The sequence below is a fragment of the Protopterus annectens genome, chromosome 5.part0, assembly GCF_019279795.1.
Source record: "Protopterus annectens isolate FY-2018-M chromosome 5.part0, PAN1.0, whole genome shotgun sequence".
Classification (NCBI taxonomy): Eukaryota; Metazoa; Chordata; order Ceratodontiformes; family Protopteridae; genus Protopterus; species Protopterus annectens.
In genome coordinates this window covers 652,408,572-652,430,862 of record NC_056735.1, presented here as the reverse complement: position 1 = coordinate 652,430,862, position 22,291 = coordinate 652,408,572, and the positions used below count along the sequence as shown (strand labels likewise).

At 38.9% G+C, this 22,291-nt stretch overlaps 1 protein-coding gene across 3 annotated transcripts in view; it reads left to right on the top strand.

Annotated features, from left to right (window-relative positions):
* The window catches only part of LOC122802732 (ankyrin repeat and SOCS box protein 9-like), a 553,320-nt gene that overhangs the window by 169,110 nt on the left and 361,919 nt on the right, over window positions 1–22,291 (top strand). For all 3 annotated transcript variants that reach the window (XM_044072497.1, XM_044072495.1, XM_044072496.1), the window contains one exon: window positions 2,328–2,462. In XM_044072497.1, the coding sequence (XP_043928432.1) occupies window positions 2,328–2,462 (135 nt within the window). The remainder of the gene's footprint in view (window positions 1–2,327; window positions 2,463–22,291) is intronic.

The window sequence follows — 22,291 nt, the reverse complement described above, 5'->3', positions numbered from 1 at the left end:
AGGGTAGAATCTACCCTCTCCTTCCACAAGAGTGCAGACCACACCTTCTAAATGTAAAATAACTGGCCCACAGCCCAAGTGCTTAAACCAGAACTAATACACTTTTAGAATAACAGACACTAAGCCTTCAATCAACAACTCCCAACTTAGAAGGATTTAAGCTACTTGTCCCGCCACAACAGTGCAGACCACAAACCTTCTTAATGTAAAACAACTGGTTTGAAGCCCAGGTGCTTCAACCAAAGGCTTAGAATAACAGTTACAATTTAATCAGGGTACTAACAAGCAGTAATAAATGCAGCAGAATAAATACAATTAAGTACTTTTAAGAACAAGCAGCAAAAGCAAAATAAAGTAATAAAGTAGGAAGAAACACAAATACAGTAAAAGCATATGAATAATTTTTTATATAACAATAGAAAATGAGCAAACTGATTTAAACAAATTACCCAATTAACCAGTAAAAAAGCTCAAAACTGAGCCCTGTTCCAGCAATCTTCAATCAGATAAGTTCTAACTGCACACTCCTGTCATTAGGGTGCAGGGGAACCTTCTCCAAAAGAGATGGTTTGGATTAGTGCTCAAGTTATACAAATAAAACTAGATTCAGGATGCCTGAATCTAGTCTATGCTACAGAAACCAAGGCATGCCAATTTCAGAAAGAAACAGTTCAAATAAGCAGGCACAATATGCCTTTAACCAGAAATTCCCAGCTCAGAAGGGCAGAATCGCCTCTCCTCCAACAAGAGTGCAGACCACAAACCTTCTTAATGAAAAATAACTGGCCTGAAGCCCAAGCGCTTTAACCAGAACTAATACACTTTTAGAATTACAGACACTGAGCCTTTAAGCAGCAATTCCTAACTTAGAAGGATGTAAGCTACCTGTCCTGCCACAACAGTGCAGACCACAAACCTTCTTAATGTAAAACAACTGGTCTGGAGCCCAAGTGCTTCAACCAAAAGGCTTAGAGTAACAGTTACAATTTAATCAGGCTACTACCAAGCAGTAATAAATGGAGCAGAATAAATACAATTGAGTACTTTTAAGAAGAGACAAAAGCAGAATAAAGTGCAATTTTTTTTTTTTAGTAAAGTGCAAGGCGAGAGGAAGAAGGAGCAGAAGAAAATTTCAAGGTTAATAACCTAAGTGGGTTGGCCTTCTCAAATGTTCTCTCTGTATTAAGTAGAGTGAACACCAGACTGGGAGGGGTGTCCCAGATCAAATTTACAGTAGGGGCGGGCAACTGCAAAGCCACCAACTATAATGTGTAAAGCCTGAAAAAAGAAACTATGTTGTGGATACTGCATAATGTGTTTAAGTAATGGACTCTTTTGGTCACAAATGCATATCACTAATATGCTTGGAGATTCTTTCCTTGAATAACCTGTTCATCTTGCCCATGTAGAAACTCTGACATAGCTGACAACAGGCAACTTATATCAGTTTATGGGTTTTACAATTAGCAAAGGATCTCATGTTATATATTTTACCAGTCAAAAGAATACAAAAGTCTGAGTTTTTTTAATGTACTTACAAACAGTACAGCCCCACATGGGTGAGTGCCTAATCTTGCTGTTCTTGGAGATGCAGCATAATTCTAGCCTTTACATAGTAGCCACTTAAGATTTTTATTGTTTTTAAAAGAAAAAAGGGGTTCTTCTATTCTCCTTGTGCCAAAGTACTTGTAAGTATATTCCGATTTCGTCTTATAATGCCACATATATGTCCAATATCATATGTAAGAGTGACTCTTAATAGGATTATTAGGAACAGTATTGGCAAAGAGTAAATGTTCATTACCAGGCCCTGTCATACAATAATATGGTTTCCCTGTGATCTCCCTCTGTTCATGACCCTCACTCAGTTCTACTGAAATCATTGTTTAGTTTTGTATTTTAGTTTGTTTAATGTTATTTAGTGTAGATTTTTCAGATTCAGGCCTGAATTGCAGTTAATATTTTTCCAATTATCTAGTTATGGTTGCAATTTTTCTTTTATTTATTAGTTTACTTTAAATGTTGTTCTAACATTTATAGAACTTTTATAATGTGTTGCATCACATTACTTGGTTCTCCAGTTTAGTCTTTGACTGAGATGACTTCTTTATTGATTAGTCTTATGAAAAGCCTTTCAGCCTCATTCCAGTCATAATTTGTTACTTTAAACTAAACCTGTTCCCCTTAAAACCAAGTTTGCTTCTCCATTTTGCTATGCAGTCATATGAGTCTTTGAAATCGTTAATACTGTCACGGGTGAGGATGAAGTTTAAAAGTAAACAAATTACATGTGACTTTTGTTTTTATTTTTGCATGTGTGCTTTCAGGTTTCACAGACTGTTTAGAATCCCTGAGTCGTTATGGTGCTGATATTGACTATGAAGTTGAACACACTGGTACCCCTCTTTACACTGCTTGTGCACACCAGCAGGTGGACTGTGCCAGGAAGCTACTAGACCTAGGTACTTCGTGCATGTCTTCTAATTTATGCAGTTTCCTGTTACTATCATTCTGAATGTGATCAAGGTAATGGTTTGTCACTGGTCCAGTGGACAGTCTCCTGCTGCAGTTACTCTAATTCACTTAAAATTAATAGAACAGGTTTTGAATCAACATGCATTTTCAAAACAGTAATTATGAAACTCTTGCCTTATGACTTGCATTAATGACTGAATGTAATCCTCAGTGATTTACAAGAAAACCAAACATTGTGGAAGGGACAGGGCAAAATATAAGGCAAAATCAGGAACAATTGAGAGGTATGCCTGCAGTTGAAGTCCTTGGCTATTGTTGAACGTCTCAAGTTTGTGTTTTGATAGCATCATATTTTAAATTGTCCTTAAATCATGTTTAAAGACTCAAAACAAACTTTTCTTTTCAAACAAAAAGTATTTGCATGCATCTTTAACACTTTTTGTATGAAAAAGTACATTTTACAGGCTTTAAAAAATATTAATAAAGTTTAAAAGATTGCTTCTGAACATGTGTTTACAGCATGAGTATTCATAGACTGGCAGGAGACGTTTACGTCACCTTGGGTTTCCGCTCTAATTATGTTGGATTAGCATAGGTAGGTAATTGTAAATTAGTTACTGTTAACAGTCTGGCAGTTTCATAACTAATTTACAATTACCTACGTATGCTAATCCAGCATAATTAGAACGTGAATACAAAGTGACATAAGTGCCTGCTGCCTGCCCATGAACATTCATGCCATAAAAAAGGCTTAGCACATTTACTTCTCTATGTTCAGAAGAAAGTTTTTAAAAAATAAAAAAGTTTTGTTTATAAATGAGTGTGGAATGACCATTTGTTTTTGTATAGCTTTTTTATACAAAAACAAAAGTTGTTTCACACCTTTAGATATGATCTTTAAGAACATGACATTTCAGTGAGCAACTTAAGGGACAGAAAATATGGAAGATCAAAATGATCAGTAGTTCATAGGTGTATACTAGGCTAACAAACACTAAGGCAATTATAAGCCTAGCTGTGCACCACAAATGTGACCCACAAATTTGATTTATATATAGACTGATTTAATGACTGCCTCTGTCCAAAGATACTATCCACATGAGTTCCCAGAATCCTGACAAATGAATAAACTTTTAGGGATGTTTTATTGGTGACATACTTACCTGGGGAGGTCAGCTTTCCAAAAGTTACTATAATGCATTTCTTGGTACTGAGTTTTAAGCTATGGCTTTGGCATTAAGCATTTGTCTGTGTTAGACCTTCCTAAAGTATGTACTCATCTTGTGTGTGTGTGTGTGTGTGTGTGTGTGTGTGTGTGTGTGTGTGTGTGGGGGGGATTCAGTGATTGATCCCACTTTGCAATCCTGTGCGAACTTGATCGTTCAGACACCTTTGACATTGGCTTTGACATCTGAGAAGTAAATGCCAAAGAGAAGTGAGCCAGCTAACCGTGTTATAAAGAGGTTTATACCTAGTTCCATGTTTGTTGCCAATGCCTGCATAGGGTAATGTATCAAATACTTTAACCACATCTAGGTAGGCAGTATGTGCCATTTTCCTTTCATCCATTGCCTTGGTGACCTTTTCAAAGATGTTCACTAGATTCAGTAAACATGACTTTCCTTTGACAAAGTCAAATTGGAATGGGTCCAGTGTCTGGAGGTCTCCTTTGTCCTTGTTGATAATTTCCATTATAATTCTTTCCATGGCTTTGCAAATAAGACTAGTCAGACTAATGGGTCTGTAGTTTCTAGGATTTGTTGAATGTTCTCCCATATGAAGGGGATGACTGTCGCAGTCCTTCATTCATGTAGCAGAAAGCCTGTTTTAAGACTATAGTTACATACTGATACAGGATCCCTGATAAGTCATATTTTAGACTGTTTAGAAGGCATCCTGGGATGTTACTGGGGCCCTTTGAGGCTGTGTTCTTGGCTTCAGCAAACATATCCAGTACATGTTCTGTATTTATAGTTGGAGGGCTTATGTTTGAGGATATTTTCTGGGGGATGGTTGAGAGTGTGGGATGGGTAAATTTGGAACTCACTTTGTCCACTAAAAGGTTCACTATATCACAGGCTAGGTGAATGTTGCACCTTTAACCACTAGTACAACACATTGCTGTGTACTGCCCTTGAGTTTTCTGATATAGCTGAAGAAGGCGTTATGTTTATTTTTCACCTGGGAGACCATATTAACCTTAAAGTTAGCTTTGCTTGCCTTCCTAGTTGCCTGTTTAGTTTGATGAGAGAGGTTTCATCTTCATGTGAATTACCCTTCCCAAGTTTTGCCATCATTTTCTTCCTTTTGTTGTATATCCTGCTTAATTTGGGATGCTACCAGGGTAGTTTGTTTCTGGGGCTAGCCCTGGGTTACCTCTGGTAGGTACAGCAGCCTTTATGCAGTCATTGATAGGGATATATAGAGTTTCTGAAAGAAATTCAGTATAGGCTGCTGTGTTCTTGGGCTTTGGAGGGGCACTGAATTTTGACAAACCATCACTTAATAAAAGGTAATTTGCTTTGGAATAGTCCCTAACTGTTCCCGGTTTTAATGGGATTATAGAGTTGGTTCTTATTTTGATTTCGAAGGAGTCAGCTTTATGGCTGGACCTTACTAGGGAGGGCGAGACATTGGGGAGGTGCAGCACTAAATCCATTATGATGGAGCCTCTAGTGGGCATAGTCACTAGTCAAGGGTGTTTGTATTTACAAAGTCCAGAAATCTCAGAGCATGTAGATTTGAGGCCATGTAGCATTCACAGTCTATAGAGGGGTATTTAAAGTCTCACATGAGTAGGGTGTTAAGTTGGGTGGTAAGTGCCTCCAGTAGGTCCAAGTATGCATTGTGAGCTTCTTGGGACATGGAGGGTGACCTGTATCTGGCTAGGATATGGTAGAGGATTTTGCCTGTGATAATCTGCATGTGGAGGAACTCCAGCATGTTATCCTGTTTGACCACCTTAGAAGCATGCTTGTTATTGATGTATATTGAGATCCATCTTTATCTCCTATCTGTGCAGCTACTGGTCTAAAATTGTGTGGGGGGCACTGAAACTTTGTAATGCTGGGGTACTCTCTGCGGGTTTGAACCATGTCTTGGTAACTGCACAGATATCTATATTTTTGAGTATGAGGAGGGCTTGGAGGGAGTGTAGTTTTTTTCTCCTGGTATTGAGCAGTAACACCTTGAAGTTCAGATGCATTGATTTTGCTATTTAGGTAGATTTATCAGTTTGGCATTGCCCAAAAAAGGCACTGTGGGTATGCATAATGGTTTTGCCAGTATCTGAAAGCCTAGAAGTGTAAGCTGCAGACCATATTTGGCAAAGCAATGTGATTTGTTGGCCATGTCCTCCTAAGCTGACAAATATTGGATCCTGTTAGAATGACACCAGGAAGGCAGCCAGTTGTTGAAATCAATCATTTTTTGCTCATATTGTGGCATCATCCTCAGGGATGGTAATATGCTGCTCAGTGCACTGTGACATCATCCTTAGTGATGCATTGTATCATTGCATTATCCTCAGTGATGGTAATATGCTGCTCAGTGCACTGTGACATCATCCTCAGTGATACATTGTACCATCCTCAATGATGGTAATATGATGCTCAGTGTTATTCATACCAGCCTAAGACACATAGTCTGAAACTTCCATAATGTCTCTCCTCATATAGTTCAGGGAGGTACATCTCAGGTCAGTTGCACCTACATGGTCTATGATGGAATCATACTGGTACCTGTGGTGTAATTAATTGAGTGCATGTGTGATTTAATGGATCCTTGCTCCAGGTAAGCAACTAACAGTTACCCTTTTCTTGTTGCCTGGTTAGAGGGACATCAGTATATCTTACAATGGAGCCGCATATGATGAGAGTCCTGGGAAGTGTGCTTCCTTGCCTTAGAGGCTTAGTGTTTGGGGCTCCACTGAGAGTGACAGTATGTGTGGTGTTAGGTGTTGTTTTTTTCTGAGTTCCTTTGGACTTGCTGAGGCACAGCTTTGACAATGGGTGGTCTAGGCAATCTTTGTTCAGAAAGATTGTTTTTAAGTGCTTCAGCATACATTAGTCTGTGTGTGTGCGTATTGAGTGCTATGTGAGGTGGGTGTTGTGCACATGGTTTCAACAACCTTATATGTGCTTCTGTGCGAGAGTTTAGCCTCTAATGTCATTGTGTAAGTATGCCTCTTGAATACTCTGCCTGCTTCTTCAAAAACTAAGTGGTTGTCAGTAAACATGAGACAAGATGAAGCAGATGTGGGTTGGACAGTAGGGGGGAATGTAACATAGAGATAAAAATGACACTCATCTGATGTCTGGGTAAGTGCCATACTAAGACACCCCAATCTCATGCCCATCTGTGCCATCAGGAGCTCCTGATTTCCTCCCTTTGTGGTTGGGTCCCATTCAAGGAGACAGCTTATCTTCTATCGGGGGGAGGGGGGCATGTCCACAGAGGTGGAGGAGTAGTGCTTGGGCACAGCAGATGGCAGAGAGAGAGTAGAGGTGCTAAAAATAGAAATAGAAAAATCTGCATTCAGTACATCAAAAATGTTTCTTCCATGTTACTTTTTTATCTTTGAACATATTAACTGCAGGACTGCAGTTTTGCAATGATCATCATAAGATACCCAGCTATAGCCTAGAGCTGTTTTAATGTTATTTACTGTGCAGTGTTTAGTTGTGATGTACACAGTAATTGGCCAAAAATGTTGTACAAAAAAGCAAATTTTCTGAAGTGAGCCCCTTGTCTACCTTACAAATGCATGTAAACCTAACCCCAACCTGACACCTTCCCTTACAAAAGCCCTTTCAAAAACACAACCACTATGCAAAACACTCAGACAGACACCACATATGTCATCATCACACATACTCAAGAATAAATCTATCTCCATACCTAACCCATACTCTAATCCTAACTTACAAACATGCACACCCAACACTTGAATCTGTAATGCCCAGCCTTTCCCACACTCAGTCCATCTAATTACAGTTAGCACTTGACAAAAACTATGATTGACAAAATGCACTATTGATAAATTCCCCGAGCAAAAATTATATGTCCACTATGTAATCCCAAAATAATTCAATCCCAAATTTTAGTATTTTGAAATTACATAGCTGAAAACACAACTGCAATACAAAATCCCAAAACTCTATAACCACAAAATTTAAAATCCCAAACTTACTCTACACATAAGAGCACACACATACACACAACTTCCCCCCACAATCAAATATATAATCCTACACTACAGATAATCAGGGGGACAAGCCCCCCCCCACACCCCTACATAAATATTCTAACTCTGAGATCGCACAAACAGACACACAAAGGAAACTCACACCCACACATTTTACAGTCCCTCACACACGCACATCACAGTCACAACACACACTTACACACACTAAAGCCCCTAACCAACACACTTACACATATATCCTTACCTAAACTTCCACCCATCCATTCACACACCGCACCAGCAGAAGCGCTAATTCAACATCTCAGAGCTTCGGGGTTTTGAATTTCGTGCTTCTGCGGGTTTCGGAATTTTGTGTTTTCAGGATTTCAGTATTTCGGGATTACATAGTGGACCCATATATATATATATATATATATATATATATATATATATATATATATATATATATATATATATATATATATATATATATATATATATGGTTCCCCTTCACAAGATCGAATGAATGGAAGCTTGAAATGCATAAGCTCAGGACCAGAATCTCGAACTTCTATTCACTCGAAATTGTGAATGGGAAGTTTAGGGTTAGAAAAGAGTTCAGTTACCTTTTTGCAGGGGGCTAGGTCCCCCTGCACCCTTGCAGCTGTCATCTAAGAGCTGCATGACCGCACTATAGCGGAGGACTGGGAAATCTTCCATTTTGCACTTATGCATATAGCGCGGAACAGGAGATTTCCCTTTCCTTCACTGTATTGCAATCTCAGACTAGGAATATTTAAGTAGGGGGATGAGGGGAAGCCCCCCTGCAAAAACATTAGAAAGGTGTTTTTTTTTATTTCCCCTTCACATTTTCAAGTTTCTGTAAACTCAAGATTCTGGCTTCGGGGTTATGAATTTCGAGTTTATAGGAATTCGATCTTGTGAAGGGGAATTATATATATATATATATATGTGTGTGTGTGTGTATGTATATATATATATATATATATATATATATATATATATATATATATATATATCTATATCACATAAAAATCTATCTTTTGTTACGTTTCCAGGAGACAAGCCCCTCTGCACTCCCCTCACTCCCTGCTAATTATATATACCAACTCCGAGATCACACTACATTGAGGAAGACGGTAAATTTCCCGATCCTCACTGTATTGAAATCTCCATTCAAAAGCTTCAGGTTTTTAGAAATATGATCATATAGTCTCGCTGATATGAATTTTGAGTTTCTGAACACTCAGTCAACTGATAGGGATCTGTTTATCAGCCACTGGGGATGCACCAGCCACTGCATTTCTTTGTGCCAGTCCCAAGCCCGGATAAATGGGGAGGGTTGCATCAGGAAAGGCATCCGGTGTAAAACTTCAAATAATTTTATGTGGACACCAGTAAATATTTCCATACCAGATCGGTCGAGGCCTGGGTTAACAACGACCGCCACCAGTACTGTTAGCCAACAGGGTGCTGGCGGAAATTGGGCTACTGTTGGCCGAAGGAGGAGAAGAGATGGAAGGCATGGCCGAAGGCAGGAAGAGAGGCGAAAGGCTTGGACTGTGGTAGTGAGGGTTGGAACTTTGAATGTTGGCAGTATGACTGGTATAGGGAGAGAGCTAGCTGATGTGATGGACAGAAGGAAGGTTGGTGTATTGTGTGCGCAAGAGACCAGATGGAAGGGGAGTAAGGCTAGGTGTATCGGAGGTGGGTTCAAATTGTTTTACCATGGTGTGGATGGCAGGAGAAATGGCATAGGAGTTATTCTGAAGGAACAGTATTCTAAGAGTGTTTTGGAGGTGAAAAGAGTTTCGGATAGAGTGATGTTTATGAAGCTGGAAATTGATGGTGTAATGATGAATGTTGTTAGTGCATATGCTCCACAAGTTGGGTGTGCAATGGATGAGAAAGAAAAATTTTGGAGTGAATTGGATGAAGTGGTGATGACTGTACCCAAGGGTGAGAGAGTGGTGATTGGAGCAGATTTCAGTGGGCATGTTGGTGAAGGGAACAGAGGGGATGAGGAAGTGATGGGTAGGTATGGTGTTAAACAAAGGAATGCAGAAGGTCAGATGGTAGTGGATTTTACAAAAAGGATGGACATGGCTGTGGTGAATACATATTTTAACAAGAGGGAGGAGCATAGGGTGACATACAACAGTGGAGGAAGTTGCACACAGGTGGATTATATCTTATGTAGGAGGGCCAGTTTGAAGGAGATTGAAGACTGTAAAGTGGTGACCGGGGAAAGTGTAGTTAGGCAGCATAGAATGTGGTTTGTAGGATGACGTTGGTGATCAAGAAGAGGAGGAGTGTGAGGGCAGCACCAAGGATCAAATGGTGGAAATTGAAAAAGGGTAATTGTGAGGTGGAGTTCAGGGATGAGTTAAGACAGGCACTGTGTGGCAGTGAAGAGTTACCAAATAGCTGGGTAACTACAGCAGAACTAGTAAGGGAGACGGCTAGAAAGGTGCTTGGTATGACATCTAGACAGAGGAAGGACGACAAGGAGACATGGTGGTGGAATGAGGAAGTACAGGAGAGTATACAGAGAAAGAGGTTGGCAAAGAAGAAGTGGGATTGTCAGAGAGATGAAGAAAGTAGACAGAAGTATAAGGAGATGAGGTGCATGTCAGAGATAGGTGGTGAAGGCTAAGGATAAGGCATATGAAAAGTTGTATGAAAGGTTGGACACTAAGGAGGGAGAAAAGGACCTGTACTGATTGGCTAGACAGAGGGACCGAGCTAGGAAAGATGTGCAGCAGGTAAAGGTGATAAAGGATAATGAGGGAAACATACTCACAAGCGAGGAGAGTGTGTTGAGGAGATGGAAAGAGTACTTTGAGGGGTTGATGAATGAAGAGAATGAGAGGGAGAGAAGGTTGGATGATGTAGGGATAGTGAATCATGAATTACAATGGATTAGCAAGGAGGAAGTAAGGATAGCTATGAAGAGGATAAAGAATGGAAAGGCTGTTGGCCCAGATGACATACCTGTGGAAGCATGGAGGTGCTTAGGTGAAATGGCAGTGGAGTTTTTAACCAGATTGTTTAATGAAATCTTGGAAAGTGAGAGGATGCCTGAGGAATGGAGAAAGTGTTTTGGTACCGATTTTTAAGAATAAGGGTGATGTGCAGAGCTGTAGTAACTACAGAGGGATTAAACTGATCAGTCACAGCATGAAGTTATGGGAAAGAGTAGTGGAAGCTAGGTTAAGAAGGGACGTGATTAGTGATCAGCAGTATGGTTTCATGCCGGGAAAGAGCACTACAGATGCGATGTTTGCTCTGAGTGTGTTGATGGAGAAGTACAGAGAATGTCAGCAGGAGTTGCATTGTGTTTTTGTAGACTTAGCGAAAGCATATGACAGGGTGCTTAGAGAGGAGTTGTGGTATTTTATGAGGAAGTCAGGAGTGTCAGAGAAGTTTGTAAGTGTGGTACAGGATATGTACGAGGGTAGTGTGACAGCGGTGAGGTCTGCTGTGGGAGTGATGGATGCGTTTAAGGTGGAGGAGGGGTTACATCAAGGATCAGCTCTGAGCCCTTTCTTATTTGCAATGGTGATGGACAGGTTGACAGACGAGATCAGACAGGAGTCCCCGTGGACTATGATGTTTGCAGATGACATTGTGATCTGTAGTGAGAGTATGGAACAGGTGGAGGAGACCCTGGAGAGATGGAGATATGCTCTAGAGAGAAGAGGAATGAAGGTCAGCAGGACTAAGACAGAATATATGTGTGTGAATGAGAGGGAGGATAGAGGAATTGAGGATGCAAGGAGTAGAGGTGGCGAAAGTGGATGAGTTTAAATACTTGGAGTCAATAGTTCAGAATAATGGTGAGTGTGGAAGAGAGGTGAAGAAGAGAGTACAGGCAGGGTGGAGAAGTGTCAGGAGTGATTTGTCACAGACGAGTACCTGTAAGAGTGAAAGGGAAGGTCTACAAGAGGGTAGCAAGACCAGCTATATTATATGGGTTGGAGACAGTGGCATTGACAAAAAGGCAGGAGTTTGAGCTGGATGTGGCAGAGTTAAAGATGTTAAGATTTGCACTGGGTGTGACGAGGGTGGACAGGATTAGGAATAAGTATATTAGAGGGTCAGCCCAGGTTGGAAGGTTTGGAGATAAAGCCAGAGAGGCAAGATTATGTTGGTTTGGACATGTGCTGAGGAGGGATGCTGAGTATATTGGGAAAAAGATGCTAAGGATGACACTACCAGGTAACAGGAAAGAGGAAGGCCTAAGATAAGGTTTATGGATGTGGTGAGAGAGGACATGCAGGTGGTTGGTGTGACAGAGCAAGATGCAGAGGACAGGAAGAAATGGAAACAGGTGATCTGCTCTGGCGACCCCTAACGGGAATAGCCAAAAGAAGATGATGATATGTATATATATATATATATATATATATATATATATATATAGAGAGAGAGAGAGAGAGTAGGTGGATAGTTAATCTTGGAGCTCTGTTTAAACCTGGCCTTAATGACCATTGGTAAACACTTATTATCTATAGGTTAATCATATAGATATCATATTGTTTTCTACTATTTTCATATGATATTTATAATAAGTGAGAGTACATACACAAACATAGAGCAATTTAGACAATTAATTAGTAGTTAGGATCACTGCCTGCGCAGTACATCAGAGCTGTGGGCAAAAGCAACGGAGAAAGCAAGATCTCAGTTGCTTTTTTTTAGTGTCTCGCTATGTTAAATGAGTTTAACATAGTGAGACAGTTTTAAAATAAGCAACGGACATCTCCATTGCTTATTTTAAAACTGTCTCGCCATGTTAAACTCACTTAACATAGCGAGACACTAAAAAGCAACGGAGATCTTGTTTTCTCCGTTGCTTTTTAAACACTGTCTCGCTATGTTAAATGGGTTTAACATAGCGAGACAGCTAAAATAAGCAACGGAGATCTCCATTGCTTATTTTAAAGCTGTCTCGCTATGTTAAACCCATTTAACATAGCAAGACAGTGTTTTAAAAAAACGAGTTATACTAATGGAAAAAAGTCCGGGCGACCGGACCTTTTTCCATTAGTATAACTCGATTTACAACGGGCACGCTGGCCTATCAGCATGCACGTTTTGGGGGAGTCATGGTATAATAGACAATATACTACTAATAGGTATTGCAAGACTATGACTTCACATTGTGATTGCTTAGAATATTGCACTTCATCAGTTGTAGTGTGATATATTCTGATGTTCATATTGCACATGTATGGAGGGGTGACTCACTCCTGACTATTGCACATTCGGAAAGTAAACAGCATAAGAAATCAGGCTAACTGTATCAGTTATTGAATCAATTTGCTAGAGTGATTACTATAGCTGATATTTCATAGCAAGTGGCATATTGATCTAATTATTCATTGTCATGCCTGGCATTCAAGTTCAGCAGCCTTATGGATAGAGAGAAGTTCCTGTTCAATCTAGATGTTTTGCAGTGTAAGCTGTAATACCACCTGCCCGAGGAAAGGCCGATGTACTTGCCATGGGCAGGCTGAGTGGGATTGTTGATTATCTTCCTAGTCCTTCCCACACACCGAGCCTCATGCAGATCACCCATGGATGGAGCGAGGAACCAATAACTTTTTCCACTGTCCTCATTACCTTCAGGAGAGCTTTGTGGTCAGATGCTTTGCAGTTACCAAACCAAACTATGATGATATTTGAGAAGATGCTCTTGATGGTCCCCTGTAGAAGGCTTTGAGGATGGACTGAGACAGATTTGCCTTCCTCAGTTTCCGTAGGAAGTGCAAATGTTGTGCCTTCACAGTGTGGCTAATATGAGTCAACCAGGATATGTCATCTAAGAAGTACACCCCAAGGAACTTGCAGTTTTTGACTCTTTCAACTGCTGCCCCCTTAATTTCCAGAGGTTGATGTATCTCCTGAGTTCTCCTGAAGCCCACCATTAATTATTTGGTCTTGCTTACATTTAAGGCCAGATTGTTGCAGTCACACCAGCCTATCAGATGCTCCTCTTCATCCCTGTAGGCTGTTCCTCACCATTTCTGAAAAGACATACAACAGTAGTATCATCTGCGAACTTGATGATTTTGTTGGATTCATGTTTGGCCATGCAGTTTTCGTCAACAAGGTGAACAGGAGAGGACTTAGGACACAGCCCTGAGGGACACCCATGCTCAATGTAATACTGATTGAACTGTTATTTCCCACACATACTTTTTGGGGTCTGTTGATAAGAAAGTCTAGTATCCAGTTACATAGAGGGGTGTTGATGCTCAGCTGGATCAGCTTCAATATCAGATTCTGGGGGTTGGCAGCAGGGGCTGCTCGTGGCATCGGACTGCCGGACTGCAGCCCCCTCAGCTAAAAAAAAGAAAAAGTACCTTTTTGTGTATGTAGACAGACGGACGGTAAAATACTTAATTTTTGGTTAACTTCATTCGTTCCGAGTCCGCGACTCGGCAAGCACGCACATGTGCACTTTAACCGCCTCGGGTTGCGGCGGTTTTAAATAAAGATTTTTTTTGTTTGTTTTTGTTGCAGCCCGGTGAAGTAATGGTGAAGTAATTAAGGCATCATTGTGATGCCCAGCAGTCTATGCAGTTCCAAACCACATAGAATTGTAAGGGGCTCGGACTGCAACGTCCGCAGGCACGTACATGACGTGCTTCGGCTATGCATGCTGCTGATTGGTTGTCGCTCTCTTCCCGGGCTTTATGTGCTGGGAAAAGAGCGAGAATCAATCAGTTTCAGTTGTGGACTGAATCGATTCGTGACTGAGTCAGTCACAAGGGAAGGATTTACCTGGATCTGGATTTATCATTAAATCACTGTGCAAATATATATTAGCTCCTCCTGTACTACTAGAGATCAGTCCTACAAAGAAATATAAGCTGAACAAAATGCACAGCTGTCCAGTTATAAAATGACTGACAAAAACCCAGTTAGTTCTGATGATAACCTGCCTTACAAGTTGTTCAGTCTTTTGCCCTACAAGCTGAAAGCACATCCTAAAAAAAGGTAAGTTCTTGTGTAGCTTCACTGCTTTGTCTTTGTTACTTCTTGCCTCTTCTAGTAATTTCTGCATCCTAGGCCTATGCAGTTTGAAGTTGGGGGAGGGGCTTGCCATTTTAGCAGCATGCACAATTCTAAAACCAAGCTTTAACTGTATACTGTATAGAAACCAGTACAACAGGTCTGCATGCTTGAGTGGCGAGATTTGTCAGATTCAGATATAAAATACTGGATTTAATAACTACTAAGATCATAGCATTACAATTGTATATAAAACATGTATATGAACAGAAAATTATGCAAAATGGAACTTTTCCAACTAACAAAGCCATCAGAGAAATTTTATGGCGTCTAAGTTATAGTTAGGACCTGCAGAAAATGCATAAGTGTAATAGATTCTCTTTTCACTTTCTGAAAGGCTTTTACTAAAACACTGTTAGAAGTTGGCACAAATGTATTTTGTTATTTATCCTATCATTTATTGCTGTTATGGCAGTAGTTTTCACTTGCCTTTCTCTACTAAAGGAGTGTATGCAGTGTGACCCTCGCAGGAATCCCTGACCTGCGACTAAAGGTTATCACAGCAGTGACCTGAAACATAAAGAATAATCTCCTCCAGTAGCCAAAGCTTACTCAGACTTTGTCTTCAAATAAATGAAGAAAGAAAATATATTCCCAGCACTAACTGTAGAAACTGAAGAAGAATGAAAGAACAGACAGGAACATATCCCTCCAAGAAAACAAAAATTTTTAAGTCCAAAGCGATATAAATGTATTTGAAGCTACAGGCTTCATAAAACAGTCCTTTAGCCAACTGTACATTCAGTAAGAAATGATCACAAGAGTGTACTTGTTCGAACTGACAAGTGAACGTCAAGCTAACCTTGACAGCTCTGCTTTAATATGGCTTGGAGAGGGTTTCTTAGAAGATGAGGTACATCTATGGAGAGGGTTTCTTAGGAGATGAGGTACATCTAGGGATTGGTTTTTACACCAAAAGAAAGTGCTACCTCATGTTCATGATTCTCCTGATGAGTCCCCTATTCACTCTGGCAGTCATTAGACAAATGATCTTACTGAGTGCCGAGTTCTTTTATCTGTTTTTTAATTGTTTATGCATTTCATTGCATCACATAGAGCATCTCTGATTAAAATAATTATTAAACTCACATGACACTACCTCCTAAAATGTGTATTACAGAGATATATAAATCATACAGTTATAGTGCAGTAAATGTACAGCATTATAATGCAATCATATTTGCAGGTGTGTAGCTTAGCTTAACTGCATATTTAAATGTCATTGCAATCACACACACACACACACACACACACACACACACACACACACACACACACACACACACACACACACACACACACACAGGAAGAAACAAATACAATCTGACTCTAATCCACTTTTGCCATTTCAAAATAAAAAAGCACAATAGTGGATATTCAAATGAATTTAAAAACTTAACATTTTTTTTCTCTGAAAGAGAGATGAGGAAAGAATAACTTTTGATACCTAGATGAGTCATATTGACTTAACGTAAGAACAAATGCCAAGTTATGGAGCATAGAAATGGAAGCGTAATCAGTGATTTTTTTTTATATTACCTTCACAAAAGACTTTAGCAAGAGTCTTGGATGGATCCCCAGTTAATATTATGCTGCTAGTGTTTACTCAGAAATCCTGATGGAACTATGAATAATATATATATGATGTGTGTGTGTGTGTGTGTGTGTGTGTGTGTGTGTGTGTGTGTGTGTGTGTGTGTGTGTGTGTGTGTGTGTAAAATGCCCCAGTTACTATTTACTGGTGGCTAGAGAGAACAAATGGTGGTGGGTAGAGATACTCAGGCTTGAACCCTGTATGCAGGTGTTAAGGACCTGAATTCCCTACCCACCACCATTTGTAAAAAAAATTGCAGATTTTTGCCTCATATTTGATCTGATCTGTTCCTCATAATATCTGTGGTTTCTAAATGTTGCAATGGTGCAGTGTTAGCAGGGTTAGTGTTTCTGAATGCTGAATTCCTTACATATTTGATGGTGCAGTGGTAGCATTGTTGCCTCACAGCTATAAGTTTTCTGGTTTGATTCTTGGCTGGGGTGCCTTCTGTGTGGAGTCTGCATCTCATCCCTGTGTTTGTGTGGATTTGCTCTGGTGTCCTGCCATTTTACAAAGACATGTGTCTGCAGTATTTCTCCCTGGGCCTCTGCTGAAAATTGTTTTTGTTCCGTCAGAAGTAAAATTGACAGGCTTTTGAATTTCAGACTTCATATTCTTCAGAAAATACATAGTAACACAACCTTTTATTCTATTCTAGCAATTTTCTAAGTTTATAAGATGAATATTTGAAATTTGTCCTTATTTTTGGGACTGTATTACCCCATTATTGGCTTTGTCCAGGTTTTTTGTGCTAAGGTTGACAGCTATGTCAAGAACTGAATTCACTGAATATGTTTGAGGGCTGTATTCCCTCATTACTGGGTTTGTCCAGGTGGTTTGTGCTAAGAGGTTGACAGCTATGGTGAGAACTGAATTCATTAAATGATAGCCATTTAAGTTTCAGTCTTCCTCTTTCACAAAGCAGCTGATTTGGCGTAGTGGTATGTTGCTCTGACTGTTTTGCACATGGACCTTGGCAGTAAAATGTATGGTGGTAACACAGCATTTTTCTTTCACAAAGCAGGTGATTTGGCATAGTGGTATGTTGCTCTGACTGTTTTCCACAGGGACATTGGTAGTAAAATGTATGGTGGTAACACAGCATTTTATTCTAGCAACTTTCCAAGATTATGCAAGCAATGTTTAATGTGACCCTGGTGTTTGGCCTTTTGACCCCTCCCCAATAAATTTGGCTTTTTCCAGATTTCTTGTGCTGCGAAGTTCAGATGCAGTTGAGTATTGAGTAGATTTTACAAGGAGCTGAGAGCTGCAGGGGAAGAGAAGTTTAGTGCTGCTTATGCCAAGTCAGCTTGCATTGTTAATAGCACAACAGGTTGTGTACTTGCTTTTGATGCAGAAGGTTGTTGGTTCTACTCCCAAAAGAGCTGAATGCTGCCGTACTGAAAAGATACTAACTATGAGCCTGTTATCAGTTTGCCATCCATTTCCTATTGCAATATTACTAGCTTATCATTTTTAATGTAATATAGGCAATTTATTCCTCAGGGGCATCAGACACTTTATTTTTCGATGAAACCATGAAATATAAAGGTGTTTGCTAGCAGCAACCTCTTCATTAGTTACAGATTTATTTAATGTGGAATTATTTAGATGACTTTTTTACTTCAGAGATTGTGCATATTCACTGATAATGGTGGACTGTACAACTGTGCATATTTACTGATAATAGTGGACTGTAGAAGTTTGAGTAGACTTTTATGATGGAAATGTTCTGAACTGGGAAGTTTTGTCATTATGGGTGCATGCATTTTGTTTCATTGTTTACTGGAAAGATTTTCTGAACTGGGCAGTTTTGTCATTATTGGTGCATGCGTTTTGTTTCATTGTTTACTGGAATAATGTTCAAAACAATAGGAAGGTGTATCAAAGAGCACATGTATGTTTCCTATGCAAGGGGCCTAAGATTTGAAAACGGCCCAGAATTAATTTTTATCTGCCACTGGTAAAATGTATTTTCTTTGAATGTGGGTTTTAATGCTATTTCAATGAATGTGAGTTTCAAGGGCAGAGAAGTTTTAATGCGAAGTTTGTTTAGCAGATGTCTTTGTGTTTGTGCTGTAAAATGCAAAATAAAACTTTCAAATGAAGTCCAAATCATCATAGAAGTAAATCAGTATGCACATTAGTGTTTATGGTAAATGGAGTGAAATAGCCAAGTAATGGATCATTGGAATGGCTGCAGGGGGAGGCTCCATTCGACCATGATTTTGTGAGGGGGAAGGGCAGCAAACTTAAAGACAGCCCCAGCTGAACTGTACCTCCCAACTATCCAGATTTTCAAAGCATGAATAGATTTTTGCTTCTTATTTTTGGTTTGTTTCTCATAACATTTGTGGTTTTCTGGCAAATCATTTAGGAATTAAGAAACTAAATAATGACACACTGAATTTCAGACTTCATAACCTTCAGAAAAATGCATGCTAAAGCAAGACCTGTTGTTCTATCAACTGTCTCAGTTTATACAAGAGCAATTTTTAGTACTATTTATATGTTCCCCCAATATATTTGGCCTTGTCCAGATTTATTGCATTAACAGGTTGAGAGGTACATGCAAATAAATTGCTTTATAGAATTAGGCATAGCCAAACCTCTCAACTGTCCCTGATTTTGGCTCAAAATGTTGCTCTTCCCCTTAATAATCCCTCCGCAAGATAGCAATTTTGGAAGAAAACATGGAGGGTTTACAATTAAGAAATAACTGTAATAATCAGAGTTATAGATTACTTTTATTTCAGAAATGCATGTAGATTCTTTTATTTTGTCAGCTGCTCAAGTTAGCAGTACTAATATTAAAGTATCCCTTCTCTGACAGTTTCCCGGCTGTATTGTGTGGCTTTTTTATATTTTTACATTACATTTTTGGTCCATTTTTCATAAAATTGTGTTTTTTTTTGGCAAATTAGTGACAAATCATTAAAGACTGAAGTTAGAAAATAATGACAGACATTTGAGTTTGATTTCGTACCATTCAGAAAATTCATACTAATGCAAGACCTATTCTATTATCATTCTAAGTTTATAAGAGCAATATTTTAAAAATTGTCCTTATTTTTGGGCCTTTGTCCCACTTCTTTGTATGGCTTTGTCCAGATTTCTTGCTGTGAGGTTAAGAGGTATGACAAATGTGTCAGGGCCATCACAGTCAGCCAGAGACATTTCAAATTGTGACATACTTGTTATACCCCGCTCCCCCATGTAGTGACTCTGGATGTGTTGAAGCAAGGCAAGGAGTAGTTATGCAGTGTAAATGTGGAGAGTATCCCCCCATCCAAGGTAGACACAAGTACTAGAGTGGCTTTTCATCTGTCCTTGATTTTTGCAGAATGGTCTGGTTTCTGTCATATTTTTTGTACTATTGATTTATGCTTATTACTCAAAGTGCCTGTTGCTCTGTGTTTAAGTAGCAATACTTTAATGACCATCAGGTAAGCTTGGCTGAGATCGTAAGATGCAAGTAAGCTTTAATAAGCATACTGTTAAAGAATTGCCAACATTGAAAGCCTTTCTGTTGTTGCCATGTAGAGAATACTTAACTAGATAATGTATAAGCCTTGGGTATTGAAATGCATATGACAGTATTTGTAATAAAGGACAGGATTACATTATTTTAAAAAGCTCATTACACTTGTCGACTTCCAGTCATCTCTGCAGGCTTTACCAGTATACTAAACAGAATGCCAATTGTGTGGTCCATAACCTGTACAGTAATCCTTTTAAGCAATGTATCTTGAGCTTATTTCTTGTTTGCTTTTCATTTTTTACTTTGATCATGTTTTCCCATGAAACAAGTAGATAGTTGTCAGGCAGCAGGTCTTTTTTTGGATAAGAAACATTTTTACAAGTGGGGGCATCAAAGATTTCTACTTTCAGCATGTTACTTGGTACTTTAATAAAGCTGAATATAAATCATAATTAGAACTGCAGTGCAAGAAGTGGTTTGAGTTGAGTGCTGCTTGTTTTTCTTATGCTTGATTTTGACTGGCATTCCATTAATGTATTTAAAAAGTAATTTATTTTTTCATGCTTCACAACCTTTTTGTTTCCATCTAGATATTAAGTAAGCTGTCATGCAGCCAATGCATTGAAATATTTTTATTCTTCTACACTTCATTTTGTCTTGATTGGACTCTCATAATGATGGTTTGGCACCCAGGGCAGTGTATTTATTTAGTTTTTGTGGTTTTGAGTATAGCTCCTCCCCTTTCCAGTTGGCCACACCCCTTCCCATTGTCCCCACCCATTCAGCTGTCTCCTGCAGCCCCCCTTTGATTTGAAGTCACCAGCCGCCACTGGTTGGCAGTGTTAAAGGCAGAGCTAAAATGGATGGACAGCATTCTGACATAGCAATTCTTGTTGTTTAGATGTGCTAGATCAGATGCATCAGATCCCTAGTTGTGAATCATGCCTTAATATGTCCTAAAATTTTCTTAAACAGCTTTCCATCAGCTTGCTATTTGTGCTAAAAATAGAACTATAGGGTGGAATTAGTCCATTCTGATTTGACATTTACAGCATACCTCCTAACCTCATAGTGCAAGAAATCTGGACAAAGCCCAACAAAATGGGGGACAAAGGCCCAAAAATAGGAACATATTTTAAATATTGCTGTTATAAAGTTATAAAGTTGCTAGAGTAGCAGGTTTTGTTTTAGCATACATTTTCTGAAGGATTTGAAGTCTGAAACTGAAATGTATTCCATTATTTAGTGACTTCAGTCCTTAGACCACCACAGTAATTTGCCAGAAAACCACAAATTTTGAGGAGCAGATTTTTAATATTTCCAAGAAAGTCAGAGAGCCTTACTTTTCCCTTATCAAATTAACTAGCTGTCAGCAGTAAAAACTAAATAATATTTAATATGAAAAATGTATTAATTTGTATTATAAACCAATTCAGCTTCCCATAAAACAAAGTCAATATGCTTGTGCGTGTATTCCACAAAGTGTATGTTTTAGTAAAATGTTAAGCCCATTATGAATACATTGCTTATCACGCCTCATTGCTGCTTTCTTCTGTATCTGCTATTTACTTGTTATAATTTGCTGTCACAGGTTATTCATTTGTTGGATATTTGTTGTTGTTTACTGTTGCATCTTTATTTTTCCTGTAATTATAATTGACTGTATCTGATGCTCTTTGTGCTTTTGTAATCAATTCATACTTTCATGTCTTGCCTTTATGGACCAGATCATGGCTGGAAAGGGTCCTTGGACAAGCCCAACTACCCAGTTAACAAAGATTAAAAAATAAATAAAAGTCCTCAAATAATTATCCTCCAGGTGTAATCAAAACATCATGGATTTTACTTCCCTATTGTACAAGTCTTACTTTCAAAATGTAATAAATTATTTTGTAAAATAAACACAAATTATGCACAATTAGCTTGTAGTAGTATACTGTTTTAAGGAGTTTTTCTCTTACAATATGGCATATGCAATTTAATATTCACTAGCAGCTCTCTTTTAGTGTTTTATAGAAATACACACCACATTCAGCTGTTTATTTTTATTATTTATTTTTTATTTTATTTTATTTTACGTTTGTTGACCGGGCTAGTCTAACTGGATATATGTCCATTTTGAGTAGAGGCCCGGGGAGAAAAGCTCCAGGTGTAATACATAGTAAAAAATATAAAAAGCAGTCTATATAAAAATTAAGACAGTCATATCCATAAACAGTTAAAAATGAATTCACAAAAATTAGTATACATAAAAAGTTAAGACAGGTAAATCCTTAAACACACAAAAAATAAATTGCCAAATTGAAAAATTTTTTTGTTTTGTGATGGCCATAAGAACCATACTTTAGTGTAGCTTGAGAGGATAACTTGAGAAAGAGGTGGGGTAAATAAAGGAGAGGTGTGAGAGATATAATGGGATGAGTAGAGGAATAGATCATTTTCATGGTGAAAG